The 21,941-nt window shown below is 40.5% G+C and overlaps 1 protein-coding gene across 1 annotated transcript in view; it reads left to right on the forward strand.

Moving 5' to 3' along the window:
* The first annotated feature begins 1,605 nt into the window (after positions 1–1,605).
* Positions 1,606–21,941, forward strand: part of RPS6KA5 (ribosomal protein S6 kinase A5) — a 183,614-nt gene continuing 163,278 nt past the window's right edge. The window contains exon 1 of the mRNA XM_082451268.1: positions 1,606–1,914. Coding sequence (XP_082307394.1) covers positions 1,809–1,914 — 106 coding nt within the window. The 5' untranslated portion in view covers positions 1,606–1,808. The remainder of the gene's footprint in view (positions 1,915–21,941) is intronic.

The raw sequence follows: 21,941 nt of genomic DNA on the forward strand, positions 1-21,941 counted from the left end.
AATTTAATTACAATGTCCATAAATAAAGTTTTATTGGAACACAGCCGTATCGGTTAGTTTACTTATTGTTTAGGGCTGCTTTCACACTGCAATAGCAGAGGTGAATAGTTGTGAAAGAGACCATATGGCCTGCAAAGCCTAAAATAACTATTTACTATTTGGCTCTTTGAAAAAAAGTTTGCTGACCTCCTGATCTAATCCCCGCTTGGTTTAAAAGTTCACTTCTATGTGAATTATATCTAAGTGTCCATCTTTAATCCCCTCCTTTTCCCATTCTCATGGGAAACTCCCATAAGTTCTATCCTTGCAAAAGTATTCTTGCTGTGCCATCTTTCCCCTCTTTCCTTCAGTCCATCTTCTCACTATAACCGAAGCTAACTTCCAAGAGAACAGCTTTGATATCGTAGCTACTCTTTGAGGCTCCCCATCCTGTACTAAATAAAATCTGCACTGCTTAGCATTGTGGTCAGGTTCTTCATTATCTTATGGAATCTTACCTTTTTAGCTGTGTCTCTTACGTCATACTTCCATCCAGCCTTATCAATCACTTAACCTACCCTTGCCTTCTCCACTTCCAGGCCTAGCTCACAGTTACTATCCCTGTATCTGTTGCTGGTATTTCTATCTCACCCATCCTTTTAAGCTGGTTATCTCAAATGCCTCCTTGCCCTAAAAGCCTTCCCCAGCTCCTCTACTGAGAATAATTATTGCCATCTGCACAGTTCTCTTAACAGTTTGTACGACTGTATTATTTCGAATTCTGCTTTACAGTTTCCTATGTATTTCACAGATCGTCTGTTTCTCGTGTTCTATTGAAAGTTGCTTAGGGGCAGGGATTGTATTCTATTTTATTAATCTCTGTAGCCTTTTGGTGCCTAGGATGCGTCTTGTACAAAATGGAAATGTTTATCCTTTGCAAAAGTCCTCATGGAGAGCCGGGATTTTTGAAACGTCTAAGAACTACCTGTACTTAAGCACGAACTCCACTTAACTTTGTTTAGGACTCACTAGGGCGAGTAACACCTTTTTAAGACGCGCTGTCGTCCAGCTGGTCACACACCTGTGGATCGCTGCCTGGGACCATCAGGTACGTCTGCAAACACGTGCGTGAGAAGCGCTTTCTTCTAAGCTCCTCCTCTGTCCACAGTGACTGGCGGACCAAACGTTCCAATCAGCCCTCCCCGCCTCTTTCGGCAATAGCCAATCACAGACCCCGAGCGCCTCCTGACTACTAGACACTGTTTACTAACAGATCGAAGCTGGGGAATGAGGGGTGTGACTGTTCTGGGAATGTCAGGGAAAGGAAGATTCTGACTGCGCGTGCGGACCAGCGGAGACGGGCGGGGCAGAACTCCGGTCTCACCAATCGGAGCGGTCGCGCTCCTCCCTCTCCTGCCACCCCGCCAAGCAACAACAACTCGAGGAGCGGGGCGGGGCGGTTCGTGACGCGTCCGAGAGGACTGTCCAATGGGAGCCGGCGCTGACAGATGCGCGCGCCCTGTGCCCAATAAGCGATGGCGGCTCGAATGGCTCCTCTACCTTGCTGGCTGTGGGCGGAGCAGCTTGACGGAGGAGGCGGCGGAGCAGGGGGCGGTTTGGTTGCGCGGTACTAGCGGTGCCCGCCGAAGGGGGAGGAGGCGGAGGAGCTAGCCGTGCGGCCAGAGCGGGAAAGCTACTCGTCTCGGCGTCCGAGTTCTGGAGCCGCCGCACCCCGGCTTCTGGGGCTGCAGCGGGAGCTGTGAGGGCCCGGGCGTCCGCTGTCTCCCGGGTCCCCTCGGAGGACCCCGCGGGATCGGGAAAGGGAGAAGATGGAGGAGGAGGGCGGCAGCGGCGGTGGCGGCGCCACAGGGACCAGCAGGGACGGCGGCGCCGGGGGAGAGCAGCTCCTCACTGTCAAGCACGAGCTGCGGACGGGTGAGCGACCCCGCCCTCTGCCGGCCGGGCTGGGCGCTGGGGCGCGCCCCGAGGGCACGCAGGGGTCTGCTCGGGCTGGGGGCACGGGGTCGGGCCGTGGGCGCGGGGGGCGGGCCCTGGGCGGGGCCTCTCGGACGGGGCGGGAGCCCGGGGGTCCCGGGAGGTGGGGGCGCGCCCGAGGGGAGCTGGCGGAAAGTTTTCCCCAGCCCGGGAATGAGCGGCGGGCGCGGGGCGTTGGGGCCCGCGGAGCAGCCGACAGCTGCCTCTTGGCACTGACTCTGAGGATGTCTTTGCGCCCCCTTCCCGCACAGGTGCCACATCTGTCACTGCATCCTGTCTAGGGTGAAAGGTGCGCCTTCCTCAGTGTAGGGTGAACGACGCTTAGTTTTGGAGCATGACTCACTTCTCCGCTCCTCTGCTTCCCTAGAGGGGTCCCTAAGGTGCTGCGGTCCTGTGCAAGATGAAAGGGTGGCTTTGCCCCGGCCTTTTCAGGAGTCCAGTCTCTAGTGACATAAAGAGGGATCGCGGGCTCCAGGAACTGAGTGCCTTTATTTGCAATCATCATGAGATACTATACTTGGCCTTAAATTTCTTTCAAAGGTCTCTTGAGAAGAAGGCTCAGTAAATTTGAAGCTCTAGGTAAAAGCGGCTAACTAGCCAGCTTAAGCGCTCACGTTCTGATGTTTGCGATCACTAGAGTCGTCCCAGGCTTTATACTTGTTACGTTGTTCGTCATGGGTTGTTCATTTTGGAAAATGCTTATTCGGACTAATCAGTATAGGTTGGGTTTATATTTGTGGAGCCCAGTCTCCTATTAGAGATCCTTTTGCACTTCTGAACAGATAATACATTTTAATGAATTGTTCATTGTTAACTATTAAATGTTCTCGTGTTTATTAAGGCTTTTGATTCAGCTTCTTTGGCATATTGGGATATTCTTTTATTGTGTAGACACAGAGCTTAAATAGCAGGTTTCAAGTGCGTGCCTAGTACACCTTGTTACTGTTTTGAACAGATTGCAAAGTTAGATCTGTCACCCGTTCTTTTATTTTTTTGTTATTACTGGTTAGCGTTACACTGAGCGCCAGTGTGGTGACTTAATTTAAGAGGGATGTCAAATGCATGCTTACTTATTTCAACATTTTTAAACATTGGCTTAAAATCTTTTTTTTTTGGTCATTGTGAATTTGTTATGTATCTTGAACCAGTTACTCCATAATTTTTTGGAGTTCCTAACGTAACCTGTGTATGTTTGGCTCGTTTGATTTTTCTCTCTCAATTTAATAGACAACTGATGTTTTCAAAGGGCTATTCAATAATTTATTCAGTAAACATTTATTCAGTATTAATATCTGATTTGTGCCAGGCTCAGTGTCAGGTGTTTTCTGGTGTGGAAATTTTGAATTTTTCTTTTCTTACGTAACGATTCACTGATTTATGTATGTAGACTCGTTCTGTACAGCAAAAGCTACTTGAAATCATATGCTCCTCAGCCATTGACAGTGGTGCAACAAGCAGCTTTTTGCTAAATGACCAAGGAGCAACCTACTTTATTAGTAGTCATCTAACTGCTCAGTTTCTGGATTTTGCAAACAACGCTAGTTTTTAAAAATTTTTTTACAATGCTAGTTTTGTAGAAAACAATGAGAACTGCTTTATTTCCCCTTCTCTACTGTGTGAATCATCAGCTTCAAGTTTGCATTTTAGAAATTTTTCTGATGGATGGTGAGATTATACTGAATTCATTAGTACTGTTAACTGTCAAAGGAAATGAACAGTCACTTTGATTTATTGCTGAACACTGGAACAACTGACCGGATATAGTGGTCAAAAACACTGTTAAAATATAGCTTGAAAGATTCTCTCATCTGCAGCCAACTGGACCCCTGTCAGCACATGATGCTATAATAGGCACCAAAGTAATTTGATCTGATGTGGTCCCTTGCTTCTCAAAATGTGGACAAGCATATAGTCATATCAAGTCAGCAGCTGGCGATTGCCCGTTTGTGCTCAACATTGTATTGTCTGCTGTAGGATGAGTGAAAAGGCAACAAGTTACATGTAAGGACATGGAAAGTGTTCCAATAGTGTAGACCAAGTAGCATGGCATCCCTGGACATGGAATTGGAAGACTTAGTTCCAAATCCCAGCTCTGCCAGTTACTAGCTATGTAGACTTGGGCAAGTCATTTCAACTCTTTCACACTCACTTCTCTCATCTACCAAATGTGAAAATTGAATGAGACTGTTGGTTTGGTTGGCACAGATTAGGCGCTCAGGAGATGTTGGTTGCATGTAAATCTGAAGATCACAAGAGTAAAGGATTGATTAGATCAGTTAAACATTTCTTGACACTTTCTGTTTTCTAGGCTAAATGGTACTGATGGTACAAAAAATGACTGAGAAAATTTCTTGCCCTCTGATGGTAGGGGAGGAGGCCATGTAAACCAGTAATTAGGATATATTGTCATAATGTAATAATAGAAGGATATACAGAGTATAAAGTTAGCGAAGAAGAGGTTTAGGACTTCTAGGTTTCAAATCTAACTCTGTTGAACCACAGCAACAAAAAAGAGCGGGTACTATTGGAAGGGTTATCTTATTCATTTATTCAATAAATATTTCATTACCTCTTAGGTACTGAGTTCTGTTTTATATGCTGGGGTTACAAGACACATGTGATCTTCCCACTGAAAGGACTGAGTTGCATCAGGAGTCCCTGGAACCAGACACTGATGCTGTCTGTACTCTCTCCATCTTGAATCTTTGCTTGTCTCTATGTGATGGCTTCATTCTTCTCCACTGCTGTTCACCTTTTTCCACATGGGAAGGAACATGGCTGCTGACAGACCCCAAGTTTTATATCTTACAGCTCTTGGTACCAGAGAGACACTGCCTTTTTATCAGCTTCAGTTACAAAAATATTAGCGAAGGACTTTATTAGCCTGGCTTTGGTAAGGTGCCTACTTTTGGATTGTTCAACTAAGGCCAGGGAATGGGATCATGTTCTACTAACATGACAGCTACTACGGTGAACATATGGATGGGGGGGTGGAAACTAAACTCTTAGAAGAGGAAGGGTTGCTGGGAAGACATTTCCTTAGGTGTCCGTCATTAGGAGAGAGAGCCTAACACTGAGGAGAGGGTCAAGGAAGGGGTATTAGTTACCTATTGCTGTGCAACAAATTATGCCAAAACGTAGTGGCCTAAAGCAACATGATTTCTGTGGGTCAGGAATTAAGGAGTTGCTTAGCCTGATGGTTCTGACTCAGGGTCTCTCATGAGGTTTTAGTCACGATGTTGGCCACGACTGCGTTCACCTGAAGACTTGTCTGGGGCAGGAGCTTCCCTTCCAAGACAGCTCACTCACATGTTGTTGGCAAGGTGCTTCAGTTCCTTGCTATGTGGACCTCTCCATAGGGCTGCTTGAATGTCCTCATGACATGACAGCTGGCTCCCCCAGAACAAGTGATTGAATGTGGAAGCTGCAATGTCTTTTTTTGTTAAACAGCTTTTTTGAGATATAATTTACATACCATAAAATCCACTTGTTTTAAGTGTACAGTTCAATAAATTTTATAGTTACACAACCATCACCACAATCTAATTTTAGAACTTTCCATCACCCTAAAATGAAACGTCTTACCCATTTATATCGGTCACTCCACATTCCCACAACCCATCCCCAACCCTAGGCAACTGCTAATTCTGCTTTCTGTGTATTTGCCTAGGGACATTTCTTATTATGGAACTTTATAATATGTGATCTTTTATCACTGGCTTCTTTTACTAAACATAGTATTTTCAAGATTCATCCATTTGTAACGTGTCAGCACTTCATTTTTTAAATTGACAGATAATATTTCATTGTGTGGATGTACTGTATTTTATCCATTCATCATTTGATTGACATTTGGGTTGTTTCAACCTTTTGGCTGTTGTGAATAATGCTGCTATGTACATTTGTGTACAAGTTTCTGCATGGACCTGTGTTTTCATTTTTCTTGGGTACACATTAAGAGTAAAATTATTGGATCACGTGGTAGGTCTATGTTTAACTTAAGTTTTCCAAAGTGACTGCACTGCTTTACAGTCCCACTAGCAAGGGCTCCAGTTTCTCCACATCCTCACCATCACTTGTTATTGTAGGTCTTTTTGCTTATAGCCATCCTAGTGAGTATGAAGTGGTATCTAACTGTAGTTTTGATTTGTTTCCTAATGACTAATGATGTTGGGCATCTTTTCATGTACTCATGGGCCATGTGTATATATTTGGAGAAATGTCTATCCAGATCCTTTGCCCATTTTTTAATTGGTTAATTTGTCTTTTTTATTATTATTATGTATTATAGATACAGATCCCTTATTAGATATATGGTTTACAAATATTTTCTCCCATAAAGTAGATTATCCTTTTTTTTTTTTTCAGTGATAACCTTAGAAGCACTATAGTCTTTAATTTGATGAAGTCCAATTTATTTCTTTTTTCTTTTCTTTCTCTTGCTTTTGGTATTGTATCTAAGAAATCATTGACTAATTCAAAGTCACAAAGATTTTATATCTCTGTTTCCTTCTAAGGGTTGTATGATTTTAGCTGTTACATTTAGGTTTTTGCCTCATTTGTTGAAAGGCTATTCTTTTCCCATTTTATTTTCTCAGCACTCTTGTCAAAAATCAATTGACTATAGATGCATGGATTTAGTTTTGGACTCTCAATTCAATTCCACTGATTTTTGTGTCTGTCCTTATGCCATCACCACACTGTCTTGACTACTGTAACTTTTTACTAAGTTTTGAAATTGGGAATTGTGAGTCTTCCAGCCTTGTTCTTCTTTTTCAAAATTGTTTTGGCTATTTTGGATCCCTTGAATTTCCATATGAATTTTAGAATTAGCTTGTCAATATTTCTGCAAAGAAGCCAACTATGATTCTGGTAGGGATTGCATTAAATCTGTAGATCAATTTTGGGAGTGTTGCCATCTTAGCATATTAAATCTTGTGATTTATGAACATGGAATGTTTTTCCATTAATTTAGATCTTCTTTCATTTCTTTCAACATTTTGTAGTTTTCAGACTATATGTCTACACTTCTTTTGTTAAATTTATTCCTAAATATTTTATTCTTTTTGCTGCTATTGTAAAATAATTATTTTCTTAGTTTAATTTTTGGATCGTTCACTAAAAGTATATAGAGATACAACTTATTTTTGTATATTAATCTTGTATCCTGCAACCTTGCTGAACTAGTATATTAGTTCTAATGTTTTTTTATTGGATGTCTTACAAGATCACATCATCTGCAAATAGAGATAGTTTTACTTCTTCCTTTCCAATGTGTATGACTTTTATTTAGTTTTCTTGCTTAATTGTCTTGGCTAGAACCTTCAGCACAGTATTCAATAGAATTGGTGAAAGCACACATCCTTGTCTTATTCCTGATCTTAGGGGGAAAGCTTTAGTCTTTCACCATTAAGTATGAAGTTAGCTGTGGGTTTTTCATAGATACCCTTTACTAGATTGAGGAAATTCTCTTCTTTTCCTAATTTGTTTGGGTGTTTTTAATCATGAAAAGGCGTCGAATTTTGTTTTTTGCATTTAGGGAGATGATCACATGGTTTTTTTGTTTGTTTTTATTGATAAGGTGTATTACATTAATTAATTTTGGAGTGTTAAGCCAACCTTGTATTCCTGGGATAAATCCCTCTTGGTAATGTGTATAATTCTTTTTATACACCACGCTGGATTCAGTTTGCTAGTGTTTTGTAGAGGATTTTTGTGTCTATATTCATAAGAGGTATTTGTCTCTAGTTTTGTTTTTCTGTGATGTCTCTGTCTGGTTTCCCCAAAATATGCTTGATTGATTTCTGCCTCCAATTAAAGATCGTACATATTTGATTGCTGTCATCCATACTTAGGGTCTTCTAAGTAAAGGCTAACAGAGGTTGAGGGTGGATTATATTTCTAGCTCTGCCCCAAACTTGCTGTGTGACTTGAGATAAATCATTTTGCCTTTCTGAGCCTAAGTTTACTGATCCATAAAGTAAAGGTGTTGGACTGAGTTATATCCAAAGTACTTACCAGCATTAAGTTGGTCTTCAATGGAATTTCTGTGGAAATCTTGGTATAGACAAAAGTCAGAAGTGCTGATTTACTTTAAAAGATAATTCTGTTTTGCCAGAGGATTCATGATTGAATCCCATTGAAAAATAATTCCCTGATGCTCTTTGAATATGATTCCATTTATAATGATTTTACTTATACTTAGCTTTTTAGGAACATAATGATTATCTAGAAAAAGACACTTTGAAAAATTTCAGTGACAATCTTAGTTATCTGTGAGAACAATGCAGCTCTCCTTTTTTATATTATACATGTATAAATATATATTGTGTTTGTGTGTGTACTTTTCCCTTTTTTTCACACTTTCCTCACCTTGAGAAGAGTAGGCAGAACTTGTGCTCTATCTTTAGCTTTATAGGATACCTTGGATGGTCAAAATATAAATAGGTTTTTGATAGTACCCTATCTTAATTCCCTAGAGCCTAGACTTATAAGAAAATCCCTTCTTTCTACCATGAGTTTTAGAGATTAAGAAAATGATATAGGACTTCCCTGGTGACGCAGTGGTTAAGAATCTGCCTGCCCATGCAGGGGACACAGGTTTGAACCCTGGTCTGGGAAGATCCCACATGCCACGGAGCAACTAAGCCCGTGCGCCACAACTACTGAGCCTGCACTCTAGAGCCTGCGAGCCACAACTACTGAGCTCACGTGACACAACTACTGAAGCCCATGTGCCTAGAGCCCGTGCTCCACAACAAGAGAAGTTACTGCAATGAGAAGCCCGCCAATGTAATGAAGAGTAGCCCCCGCTTGCCGCAACTAGAGAAAGCCCACGTGCAGCAAGAAAGACCCAACACAGCCAAAAATAAATAAATAAATAAATTAAAAAAAGAAAAGAAAATTATCTATTTGGGCAAAGTAGGTGGCATCTCAGCCCTTAAATCAAGGGGGATTCAAGAATATTTTGTGTTTGCAGTCTATAACAGGGGCGGGGGGTTGGTGGGGGGAAGCTTCTCAGGTGACAAGTCAACTGTTGTATCAGACCCAACATTAACCTCTACTGCAAAGCAAGAAAAAATCATGAAACCTCAGCTTCCTGGAGACACAAGTGATCTGATGGGCAGGATTGAATTCTTCCCCTGAAAAAGAAGCTAATGCTTGGTGAAAATTCCTCTAGGGAAAATCTAGCATAATAGCATCATGTGTTGACTGAAGCTTCACAGTTAAATACACTGTTGAGAGATGTCAATCTCAAAATGCTGTGGGTGGGAGGGGTTGTCACAGTTTTCTCCTTTGAGCTCCTGTAGTGATTTACAGATCTTGGTGCACCTCAATGGTATGAGCACTCCTACATTCCTCTTGTTTTTCAGGGAAGATGAATAGGGTCTAAAATAGAATCTTGCCCTCATTATGTTTGTCTCTAGCAGTGCCCCCGTGGGTTCAACTATATCTGTTCCTCCAAAAAGTCAAGGAAGTTCTCTGGACTTTATACCTTCCTGAAGTTGTGAGTGAGCTGGCTAGTTCACTTTTTTTTTTTTTTCTTTAGTACTCAGTAGGCACCCTGCCCTGTGACTGCAGGGAGAATAGGGAGTTAAAGTTCCCGATTTTGGGCACAGTACTCGGCATTGCAGTTTTATTTATTTCACACTCAAGTTTTTGTGGCGGTGTGCTTCTTTTTATATAACTAGTGTGTTGCTGACAAAACATTGTGTAAATAATACTTTTGTATATCAAATTATTTGGAATAAAGAAGGTAAACTTGGTACTTAAAAGAATTCTATGATTAACTCTTGAAATAAAAAAACTTTTGATTAAGTTTTCCATTTGTGGCTTTACTGTTATTATGTAAATTTGGCCTTACATTGTTATTTTTCTGACACATCATTACAATTTGTAAATTGCAGGTAGCTGTAAACAGGTAAATAGAGTCTTGTGTGGTAGGCCGAAAAATACACCTCCTCCCCCCAAGATGTCCATGTCCTAACCTGTAAATGTTTCTGTACATGGCAAAGAGACCTTGCAGGTGTGATTAAGGATGGGGAGTTATCCAGGTGGGTCCAATGTAATCACAGGGTCCTTATGAGAGGGAGGTAAGCAGGTCAGAGAGAAGGTGTTTTGAGAATGGAAATAGAGGGAGGGAAGATGCAACAGTGGCATCAGAGATTGGACTGAAGCCATTGCTGGAAGGGGGCCATGAGCCAAGGCATGTGAGCAGGCTCTAGACGGTGAAGAACAGATAGTCCCCTGGAGTGTCCAAAAGGAATGCAGCTCTACTGTCACTTGATTTTAGCTCCTTAAGACCTGGTTTGAGACTTCTGATCTCTAGAACTATAATAAGACAGATTTATGTTGTTCATAAACCATGAAGTTTATGTAATTTTTTACAGCAGCAATAGGGAACTAACACATCTTGCTTAAGATTGGATGAACCAGGAGATAATTTTGCCCCAGGCTTGGGTAACTGAATAAGATAACAATGTGAAGCAATTAGTCATTTAAACAACTATTTAGTAGAAAATGGTAACAAATGTCATTCTTAGTAGAAGTAGAATGATGTCGTCTCTAGGGAATCCCCAAGAAGACATTCCTTTCCGATCTTAGTACCAAGTCTAGCTGAGCTGCTTTGACCAGCTGTTCTGTTTTTCATAGGAATGCTGTGAAGTGGATCTCTGGAGCAGACCTCTTTTATCAAGTTGGTGGCTAGAATGCTTCATATCTCAAGCCTACACCACATAAAATTGTGGTCTGGCATGCATCTTGAGCCTCTTCCTGGTGTCATTTTCTGTCCCTAATCTTTCTTCTTATTTTTCTTTCTTCTTTTCTTATGCTTTAGTTATTTTGCCTTAAGTCTTTTCTGGGCCAAGACAGGAATTCGGTAAATATATAATTAAATGCATTTATATACAAACACATAGATACAAACCATGAGTAAGATGGACAATATGGAAAGATATTTGACTTTGTACCCAGTATTTTGCTTAAATAAAATCTTTGTCATGATGTTCGTGCTATTTTTATATTTCTTCTAAAAAGAAAAAAAAGTGAGGTCTCTGATTAATTAATACCATTTTAGAGTTTTAAAAAAATACATAAGGAGAAATCAATAAAATCAAGGCATACTTTTAAAAAGAAATTTTATTGGCAAGATGGTGGAAGTCATACACAGGGCTGTCTTTGTACCAGGCAGTTTTCTACATTAGTGGAATATCCCGTCATTAATAGGAAAATTCAGTCAACTGAAGTACTCTGTCCTCAAACCACTTCAATACTGGAGTGGAATTACATGTTTTTCCTAAAGGAAAAACTGTTTAAAATACGTAATAAGGATAATGTTGCCCTTCATATCTAAATGAATGGTGTTGCATTAAGAGGCCATGAATACTTAGCAGTAGATTTGCATTAACCCTTTCCCATGAAGTTGCCCATTTTTCCTTTATACCACTGTCCTTTGTTTGTAAGGAAACATCATAATTAGGGCTAGAGTAGGACAAATCTAATGGGCACACACAAATCAAACTTGTAACTTTGACGTAATTTTGTCATATATAAGTTGGGCAAAACAGTCACGGTTTTATTCATCCATTAAGCATTTGTTGACACTGTGTGCCTGGCACCATAGCAGATGCTGGGTTTTAGCAGGGAACAAGTTAGACATGGCTTCTACCTTCATTGAACTATACCTAAGAGAAAGACCTTAAATACATAATCATGCAACTAACCATATGATTGCAATTGTGATAAACGGTGAAGAAGTACAGGTTCTATGAGAAAGTCTAACAGGGTGGCCAGGCCTCAGGGGAGGGGTGAGGGAAGTGGGAATGTTCAAGCTGAGGCCCTGGCTATCATGGGGTGAAGAGTAGGGGGGACAGTTAAGCATTTCTGACAAAGGAAGTAACACAGATGGCCCTGAAGTGGGAAATGGCTTGGCACACTGGGGTTACTGGAAGAAAGGCCTTTGTGGCTTGAGCATCGTGTCCAAGCAGGAAAGTCACAGGAAATGGGGCTGAGAAGGTAGCCAGGGCTGTTTGTGCAGGGTTCTGTAGGTGATAATAAGGCATTCAGGCATTATCCTGAGTGCAGTGTGAAGCTGTTAAAGGATTTTTCAGAGATTAGTTTTGTACTGTAAAAAATGACTCCCTTGCTGTGAGGAGGATGGAAGGAAAGATTGTCTGAAGGGAGACCAGTTAGGAGGCTATTGCTGAAGTTCAGATGGAATATACAAGTTTGGGTAACAATCAGAGATTAAGAATCATGAATATGTTTGAGATATATTTAGGAGATAGAATCAGCAGAACTTGGTGTGGTAGTGATATGGGATTTTCAAGCTGGAACAAACATATGTTTGAAGGTACCATTTGTTCAAATGGTGTATTAATTTTCAATGGCCACATAACAAATCACCACAAACTTAGTGGCTTGTAATAGCACCCATTTATCAGCTCACAATTTGGTAAGTTAAAATTTTCCATGGCATGGCTGAAATTAAGATGGTAGCCAGACAGAGTGCTTGTCTGGAGGCTTTGGGTGAAAGTCCACTTCTAAGCTCATTGCTGTAGTTGCCAGATTTGCGTTCCTGTAGTCATTGGTCTGAGGTCTCAGTTTCCTCGATGGCTGTCGGCCGGGGGCCTCTGTTGGCTGGTAGAGGCCATCTGCATTCCTTCTCATTTGGCCCCTCCATCTTCAGGCATCAAAGGTGTGTCACATGCTTCTCGTGCTTTGACTCTCTGACTTCCAGATCTTCTCTGGGCTTCATGTGATTAGGTCAGACTACCTAGACAATCTTCCCATCATGAGGTCAACTGAGTTGGGACCTTAATTACATCTACAACAAAATCCCTTTATCCTAAGAGTGATATTTCATCTTATTCAGTCACTCAAGGGAAGGAGGTCATGCAAAGGGTCATTGGGGTCATCTTAGAATTCTGCCTTAGAACTCACAGATGGTGAACCAGGGGAGTTGCATTTGGAGTGGGCAGAAAAGATAGGACCCAGTTGTATACACGTCAAGTTTTGAGATACCTTTGACATATTCTAATGGACACATATGGTAATAGTAATCATGGTAATGAAACCTTGCTATGTGCTACAAAGGATCAATAGGTGCTTTTATCAACTCACTTAATCCACACAATAACTTATGAAGTAAGTACTGTTATTATTATTCCAATTTTACAGATGGGGAAACTGTAAAGGTCACCAACTTGCACAGGATTACCCCGGAAGTAAGTAGAAGGACTAGTTTTGAAGCCCAAGTGGTCTGGCCCCCAGGCTCATCTAAACTATTGTGCTTTCATTCATCAGTGGGACATGGGTCTGGAGCTCAGAAAAGATGTCTGGGCTGCAGGTAAAAATTCTAGCATCACTGGCATTTAGATGACTTTTAAAGCCCAGGTGTAGAGAGATCATCTTAGGAGAAATTGTCAAATGGAAAAAGGAAGAGGACTCAGAACTGGGCCCTGAAAACTCCAAAATGTAGAGGACGGATTGGAAAGGAGTTGCTGAGAAAGAATACAGAGGAGGAACAGCCAGGAAAAAAAAAAACAGAAGAAAACCTAGGAAAGTTGTGGTGTTGGGGAAGGCAAGGAGGAAAAAGTGCTTCAAGGGGTATGTGTCAGATCTGACTGAGCAGCTAATGACCTTATCAAGAGCGATTTTAGTGGAGATTTGGTGGGAGAGGCCAGATTGGAATGGGTTGAGGAGTGGATGCAAGTGAAAAGTTTTGAGAGGCTTCGTTCCGGAGGGGATTAAAGAGAGAGACTTAGCCAGAGGGGAATGTGTGGTTCAGGGGGAGGGTTATTTTTTGTTATTTTAAGATGAGTGATGCTAGAACACATTTAGTGTGTGAATCCATTACAGAGAAAGAGAGAGAGGGAGAAACAGAAAGAGAGATACTGAAAATACAAAACAAGGGGGGATAGCTGAGGGCACCAAGGTCCCTGAGAAGGGTGACATGGGGATCGGAGGGGAGCAATTGGCCTCTGCTAGGAGAAGGCCCATTGCTTCTATTATGATAGGGAAGAGAGGGCAGATACAGGTGCATTTGTAGATTTGGTGGCAGGAAGATGCGGGAGTTTTGAGCACATGGATTTTTTGTTTCTTCTCTGAATTGTGAAGAAAGGCAATTCTTTATTCAAGAAGAGAAAAATAGCTTCATTGTTTTAAAAAAGTGTTATTCTGGTCTTTAAAATTTTTTTAGATACAGAAAAACACAAAAAATTGACACAGAATTCAATATTTAATTAATTAATTTATTTTGGCTGCACCAGGTCTTAGTTGCAGCACGTGGGATCTTTGTTGCGGCATACATGCGGGATCTAGTTCCCCGACTGGGGATCCAACCCCGGCCTCCTGCATTGGGAGCACGGAGTCTTACCCACTGGACCACCAGGGAAGTCCCAACACAGAATTCACGTACTATAAGATGAAAGTTTATGGTAGAATGTTGTAGAACAACGTACAGAAAGAGGTTTTCAGGCATAGCCATTGAAATGCTTCCATGCTTTCCACAGAGGTCATTCCCTGAACATGTTCTCTGGATCATGCCAAAATTCTTAGTAAGCATAATGTTCTTTTTCTTCTTTTTGAAGTGTTTTATATTTAGTTCAGTTCTTCTTCCTAGTTAAATTTATTTGGTACATGTATTGGAAAAAAAGGCTGTTTGTTACTGCTTTATAAGCATTTCTTTTCTTATTGACTCAGTTTTCATATTGGCTCAATCATGTAATTGCAGAATCAATTGGATAAGTAAACACTGCTGTTTTATACACTGAAAGTACAGTGAGTCTTAAGGGCAAGTGACCCCAGCAATAAGAGAAAAAGTGGGCAGCATTGTTTTAAAGTACACGGATATTAAATATAACTTTGTTCTGCCTCCAGCAGAATGTTGTCCAGAGACATGGTTTGAGGCCCAACCACAAATCTAAACAGCTTCAGAATAGCTTACCACAGGGCAGTTAAAAGGAACCTAATGTGCTAGCTACTTAGCTTAGTTTCAAGGTCTCACGTAGTCCTCAGGATGGGGCTAACTGGACCCTGCAGACAGGGGTTAAAGATTTTAGATTTCAGAGTTGTGTATGTGCTGTCAGTACAATGCTGGACACCCCCAAATGAGAGTTTATCTGGTAAAGTGTTTTATAAATTATTTCTCCCTGACAAAAAGGGAAAAAAGAACTGAAATAGCAGAGAAAGATTTTTTTCTCACTGCATACAATTGTCACCTTTTGACTGAAACTAAATTAGTCCAAGATGCTTATGTTTTTGCATCGTTGAGTAAGAAAAGGCAAGGTTTTACAAGAAAAGTTATTTTACAACTTCATTGGTTTGGTCCCAGTAAATTAGATGCTAACTACGTATTTCCTAGTTGGTATGTGAAGAACAAATCCAGGCATGTTAAATGAAGATGATTGAGTCATATTGTGCTCTCACACCTCTTTTTGAATCTTCAGAGAACTCACTCTATTTTTTCCCCTCTTTCCCTGATCCTCAGGCTCCTCTTCCCACAAACACAGTTGAACCATCTTGTTAAAAAAAAAAAAATCCTCCGTGGCTCTCTAGTTTTTGCTATCATTCCCTTTCCCACCAGATGTTGAGAGAGCAGTTTATACCAGCTGTTTCTGCTTCTTTATCTTCCGTTCACTCTTTGATGTGCTGTACCATCAGGCTTCCAACTCAATCTCCCCGCCAAAAGTGTTCTCTTTAAAGTTACTAATGTCTCCCGGTTCTCATAATCTGGTAGAAATGTCTCTGCTTAATCTTACTTAACCCCTTTAGAGTGGTTGGCGCTTGAGCCTGGGCTCTGCCCTTCCCTTACCCAGTGATACTGTGCTCCTCCTCCTGGCTCTGCTCTGTCACTGAGTGCCGCATCTCCCTCTTTCACTGGCCTCCATCCCTCTACTTGTCTCTTACATATTGGTAATCTGTTGTCAGCCCTCTTTTCCTCTAACTCTGCATATACTCTTCCTGGGAAATCAAATATCATGGCTTGAACTACCATCCAAGTCTCTATTTTCAGCTTATGTCTCTTTCTTGAGTTCCTTATCAGTTACGCCCAACTGCCTACTGAACGTAAGACATCTGGGTAGCCCTCAGGAACCACATACTCTCATGTTGAAGGGTGCTTTTTCCTCCAACTTTGCAGGTTTTAATCCTGCCAGGACCCTAGCTACCATGACCAGCTTGCGGGATCTTGGTTCCCAGGCCGGAGGTCAGGCCCGAGCTCCTGTGGTGGGAGCTCTGAGTCCAAACCGCTGGACTAAGAGAGAACCTCAGACCCCAGGGACTGTTAATCGGAGTGAGGCCTCCCAGAGGCCCTAATTTCAGCACCAAGACCTGGCTCTATCCAACTGCCTGCAAACTCCAGTGCTGGACGCCTCAGACCAAACAACCAGTAAGACAGGAATACAGCCCCACCCATCAAGAAAAAAAAAAAAGAAATGACAAAAATATATGTTACAGACAAAGGAGCAAGGTAAAAACCTACAAGACCAAATAAATGAAGACGAAATAGGCAACCTACCTGAAAAAGAATTCAGAGTAATGATAGTAAAGATGATCCATAATCTTGGAAACAGAATAGAGAAAATACAAGAAACATTTAACAAGGATCTAGGAGAACTAAAGAGCAAACAAACAGTTATGAACAACAGAATAACTGAAATTAAAAATAATCTGGAAGGAATCAATAGCAGAATCACTGAGGCAGAAAAATGGATAAGTGAGCTGGAAGATAAAATGGTAGAAATAACTGCCAGGGAGCAGGATAAAGAAAAAAGAATGAAAAGAATTGAGGACAGTCTCAGAGACCTCTGGGACAATATTAAAGGCACCAACATTCGAATTATAGGGGTCCCAGAAGAAGAAGAGAAAAAGAAAGGGTCTGAGAAAATATTTGAAGAGATTATAGTTGAAAACTTCCCTAACATGGAAAAGGAAATAGCCAATCAAGTCCAGGAAGCGCAGAGAGTCCCATACAGGATAAACCCAAAGAAAAACATGCCGAGACACATACTAATAAAACTATCAAAAATCAAATACAAAGAAAAAATATTAAAAGCAGCAAGGGAAAAGCAACAAATAACATACAAGGGAATCCCCATAAGGATAACAGCTGATCTTTCAGCAGAAACTCTGCAAGCCAGAAGGGAGTGGCAGGACATATTTAAAGTGATGAAAGGGAAAAACCTACAACCAAGATTACTCTACCCAGCAAGGATCTCATTCAGATTCGACGGAGAGATTAAAACCTTTACAGACAAGCAAAAGTTAAGAGAATTCAGCACCACCAAACGAGCTTTACAACAAATGCTAAAGGAACTTCTCTAGGCGGGAAACACAAGAGAAGGAAAAGACCTACAAAAACAAACCCAAAACAATTAAGAAAATGGTAATAGGAACATACATAATGATAATTACCTTAAATGTAAATGGATTAAATGCTCCAACCAAAAGACAAAGACTAGCTGAATTGGTACAGAAACAAGACCCATATATATGCTGTCTACAAGAGACCCACTTCAGACCTAGGGACACATACAGACTGAAAGTGAGGGGATGGAAAAGGATATTCCATGCCAATGGAAATCAAAAGAAAGCTGGAGTAGCAATTCTCATATCAGACAAAATAGACTTTAAAATAAAGACTATTACAAGAGACAAAGGAGGACACTACATAATGATCAAGGGATCGATCCAGGAAGAAGATATAACAATGGTAAATATTTATGCACCCAACATAGGAGCACCTCAATACATAAGGCAAATGCTAACAGCCATAAAAGGGGAAATTGACAGTAACACAATAATAGTAGGGGACTTTAACACCCCACTTTCACTGATGGACAGATCATCCAAAATGAATATAAATAAGGAAACACAAGCTTTAAATGATACATTAAACAAGATGGACTTAATTGATATTTATAGGACATTCCATCCAAAAACAACAGAACACACTTTCTTCTCAAGTGCTTATGGAACATTCTCCAGGATAGACCATATCTTGGGTCACAAATCAAGCCTTGGTAAATTTAAGAAAATTGAAATCGTATCAAGTATCTTTTCTGACCACAATGCTATGAGACTAGATACCAATTACAGGGAAAAAAAACTGTAAAAAATACAAACACATGGAGGCTAAACAGTACACTACTAAATAACCCAGAGATCAAAGAGGAAATCAAAAAATACCTAGAAACAAAAGACAATGAAAACACAATGACCCAAAAGCTATGGGATGCAGCAAAAGCAGTTCTAAGAGGGAAGTTTATAGCAATACAATCCTACCTCAAGAAACAAGAAACATCTCAAATAAACAACCTAACCTTACACCTAAAGCAATTAGAGAAAGAAGAACAAAAAAACCCCAGAGTTAGCAGAAGGAAAGAAATCATAAAGATAAGATCAGAAATAAATGAAAAAGAAATGAAGGAAACAATAGCAAAGATCAGTAAAACTAAAAGCAGGTTCTTTGAGAAGATAAACAAAATTGATAAACCGTTAGCCAGACTCATCAAGAAAAAAAGGGAGAAGACTCAAATCAACAGAATTAGAAATGAAAAAGGAGAAGTAACAACTGACACTGCAGAAATACAAAGGATCATGAGAGATTACTACAAGCAGCTATATGCCAATAAAATGGACAACCTGGAAGAAATGGACAAATTATTAGAAAAGCACAACCTTCTGCGACTGAACTAGGAAGAAATAGAAAATATAAACAGACCAATCACAAACACTGAAATTGAAACTGTGATTAAAAATCTTCCAACAAACAAAAGCCCAGGACCAGATGGCTTCACAGGCAAATTCTATCAAGCATTTAGAGAAGAGTTAACACCTATCCTTCTCAAACTCTTCCAAAATATAGCAGAGGGAGGAACACTCCCAAACTCATTCCACGAGGCCACCATCACCATGATACCAAAACCAAAGATGTCACACACACACACACACAAAACTACAGGCCAGTATCACTGATAAACATAGATGCAGAAATCCTCGACAAAATACTAGCAAACAGAATCCAACAGCACATTAAATGGATCATACACCATGATCAAGTGGGGTTTATCCCAGGAATGCAAGGATTCTTCAATATACGCAAATCAATCAATGTGATACACCATATTAACAACTTGAAGGATAAAAACCATATGATAATCTCAATAGATGCAGAAAAAGCTTTTGACAAAATTCAACACCCATTTATGGTAAAAACTCTCCAGAAAGTGGGCATAGAGGGAACCTACCTCAACATAATAAAGGCCATATATGACAAACCCACAGCCAACACTGTTCTCAGTGGTGACAAACTGAAACCATTTCCTCTAAGATCAGGAACAAGACAAGGTTACCCACTCTCACCACTGTTATTCAACATAGTTTTGGAAGTTTTAGCCACAGCAATCAGAGAAGAAAAAGAAATAAAAGGAATCCAAATCAGAAAAGGAGAAGTAAAACTGTCACTGTTTGCAGATGACATGATAGTATACATAGAGAATCCTAAAGATGCTACCAGAAAACTACTAGAACTAATCAATGATTTTGGTAGAGTAGCAGGATGCAAAATTAATGTACAGAACTCTCTTGCATTCCTATACACTAATGATGAAAAATCTGAAAGAGAAATTAAGGAAACACTCCCATTCACCATTGCAACAAAAAGAATAAAATACCTAGGAATAAACCTACATATGGAGACAGAAGACCTGTATACAGAAAACTATAAGACACTGATGAAAGAAATTAAAGACGATACAAACAGATGGAGAGATATACCATGTTCTTGGATTGGAAGAATTAACATTGTGAAAATGACTCTACTACCCAAAGCAATCTACAGATTCAATGCAATCCCTATCAAACTACCAATTGCATTTTTCACAGAACTAGAACAAAAAATTTCACAGTTTGTATGGAAACACAAAAGACCCCGAATAGCCAAAGCGATCTTGAGAAAGAAAAATGGAGCTGGAGGAATCAGGCTTCCAGACTTCAGACTATACTACAAAGCTACAGTAATCAAGACAGTATGGTACTGGCACAAAAACAGAAATATAGATCAATGGAACAGGATAGAAAGCCCAGAGATAAACCCACGCACATATGGTCACCTTATCTTTGATAAAGGAGGCAAGAGTATACAATGGACAAAAGACATCCACTTCAATAAGTGGTGCTGGGAAAACTGTACAGCTACATGTAAAAGAATGAAATTAGAACACTTCCTAACACCATACACAAAAATAAACTCAAAGTGGATTAAAGACCTAAATGTAAGGCCAGACACTATAAAACTCTTAGAGGAAAACATAGGAAGAACACTCTTTGACATAAATCACAGCAAGATCCTTGTTGACCCACCTCCTAGAGAAATGGAAATAAAAACAGAAATAAACAAATGGGACCTAATGAAACTTCAAAGCTTTTGCACAGCAAAGGAAACCATAAACAAGATGAAAAGACAGCCCTCAGAATGGGAGAAAATATTTGCAAACGAAGCAACTGACAAAGGATTAATCTCCAAAATATACAAGCAGCTCATGCAGCTGAATATCAAAAAAACAAACAACGCAATCCAAAAATGGGCAGAAGACCTAAATAGACATTTCTCCAAAGAAGATATACAGATTGCCAACAAACACATGAAAGGATGCTCAACATCACTAATCATTAGAGAAATGCAAATCAAAACTACAATGAGGTATCCCCTCACACCGGTCAGAAAGGCCATCATCAAAAAATCTACAAACGATAAATGCTGGAGAGGGTATGGAGAAGAGGGAACCCTCTTGCACTCTTTGTGGGAATGTAAATTGATACAGCCACTATGGAGAACAGTAGGGAGGTTCTTTAAAAAACTAAAAATAGATTTACCATATGACCCAGCAATCCCACCACTGGGCATATACCCTGAGAAAACCATAATTCAAAAAGAGTCATGTACCACAGCATTCATTGCAACACTATTTACAATAGCCAAGACATGGAAGCAACCTAAGTGTCAATTGACAGATGAATGGGTAAAGAAGATGTGGCACATATATACAATGGAATATTATTCAGCCATAAAAAGAAACGAAATTGAGTTATTTGTAGTGAGCTGGATGGAGCTAGAGTCTGTCATACGGAGTGAAGTAAGTCAGAAAGAGAAAAACAAATACCATATGCTAACACATATATATGGAATCAAAAAAAAATGGTTCTGATGAACCTAAGGGCAGGACAGGAATAAAGATGCAGACGTAGAGAACGGGCTTGAGGACACGTGGAGGGGGAAGTATAAGCTGGGACAAAGTGAGAGTAGCATTGACATATACACACTACCAAATGTAAAACAGATAGCTAGTGGGAAGCAGCTGCCTAGCACAGGGAGATCAGCCAGTGCTTTGTGACCACCTAGAGGGGTGGGATAGGGAGGGTGGGAGGGAGATGCAAGAGGGAGGGGATATCGGGATATATGTATGCATGTAGTTGATTCACTTCGTTGTACAGCAGAAACTAACACAACATTGTAAAGCAATTATACTCCAATAAAGATGTTAAAAGAAAAGTATACAGGAGGATTGTGTAGGTTATATGCAAATACTACACCATTTTATGTAAGGGGCTTGAGCATCCTCAGATGATTTTGGTGGAGGAGATGGCTCCTGGGACCAATTCCCCTGTGAACACCAAGGGACGACTCTAAATGCTTCTCTGTATTGATCCTAAAGTGGAGAATTCTGAGAGGCATCCCATAAGTTCCTCAAAAGGTCCACATTAGATTGAGTTGATAATGCATCCTTGTATCGGCTTTTTCTTTTTCTCTCTTTCACTCTCCTGAGTTCTTCCTCACTCCTTCTCACTGGGATTACCTTCCAAATGAACCACTTGCACGTGAGTCCTGGCTAAGGCAGCATCTATAGTGGCTCTAGAAAGCATACCTTGGATGGGACATTGGAGTGGATCACCTACGGGTGAGACTG

This window comes from Balaenoptera physalus (genome assembly GCF_965194825.1).
Source record: "Balaenoptera physalus genome assembly, chromosome: 2".
Taxonomy (NCBI): domain Eukaryota; kingdom Metazoa; phylum Chordata; class Mammalia; order Artiodactyla; family Balaenopteridae; genus Balaenoptera; species Balaenoptera physalus.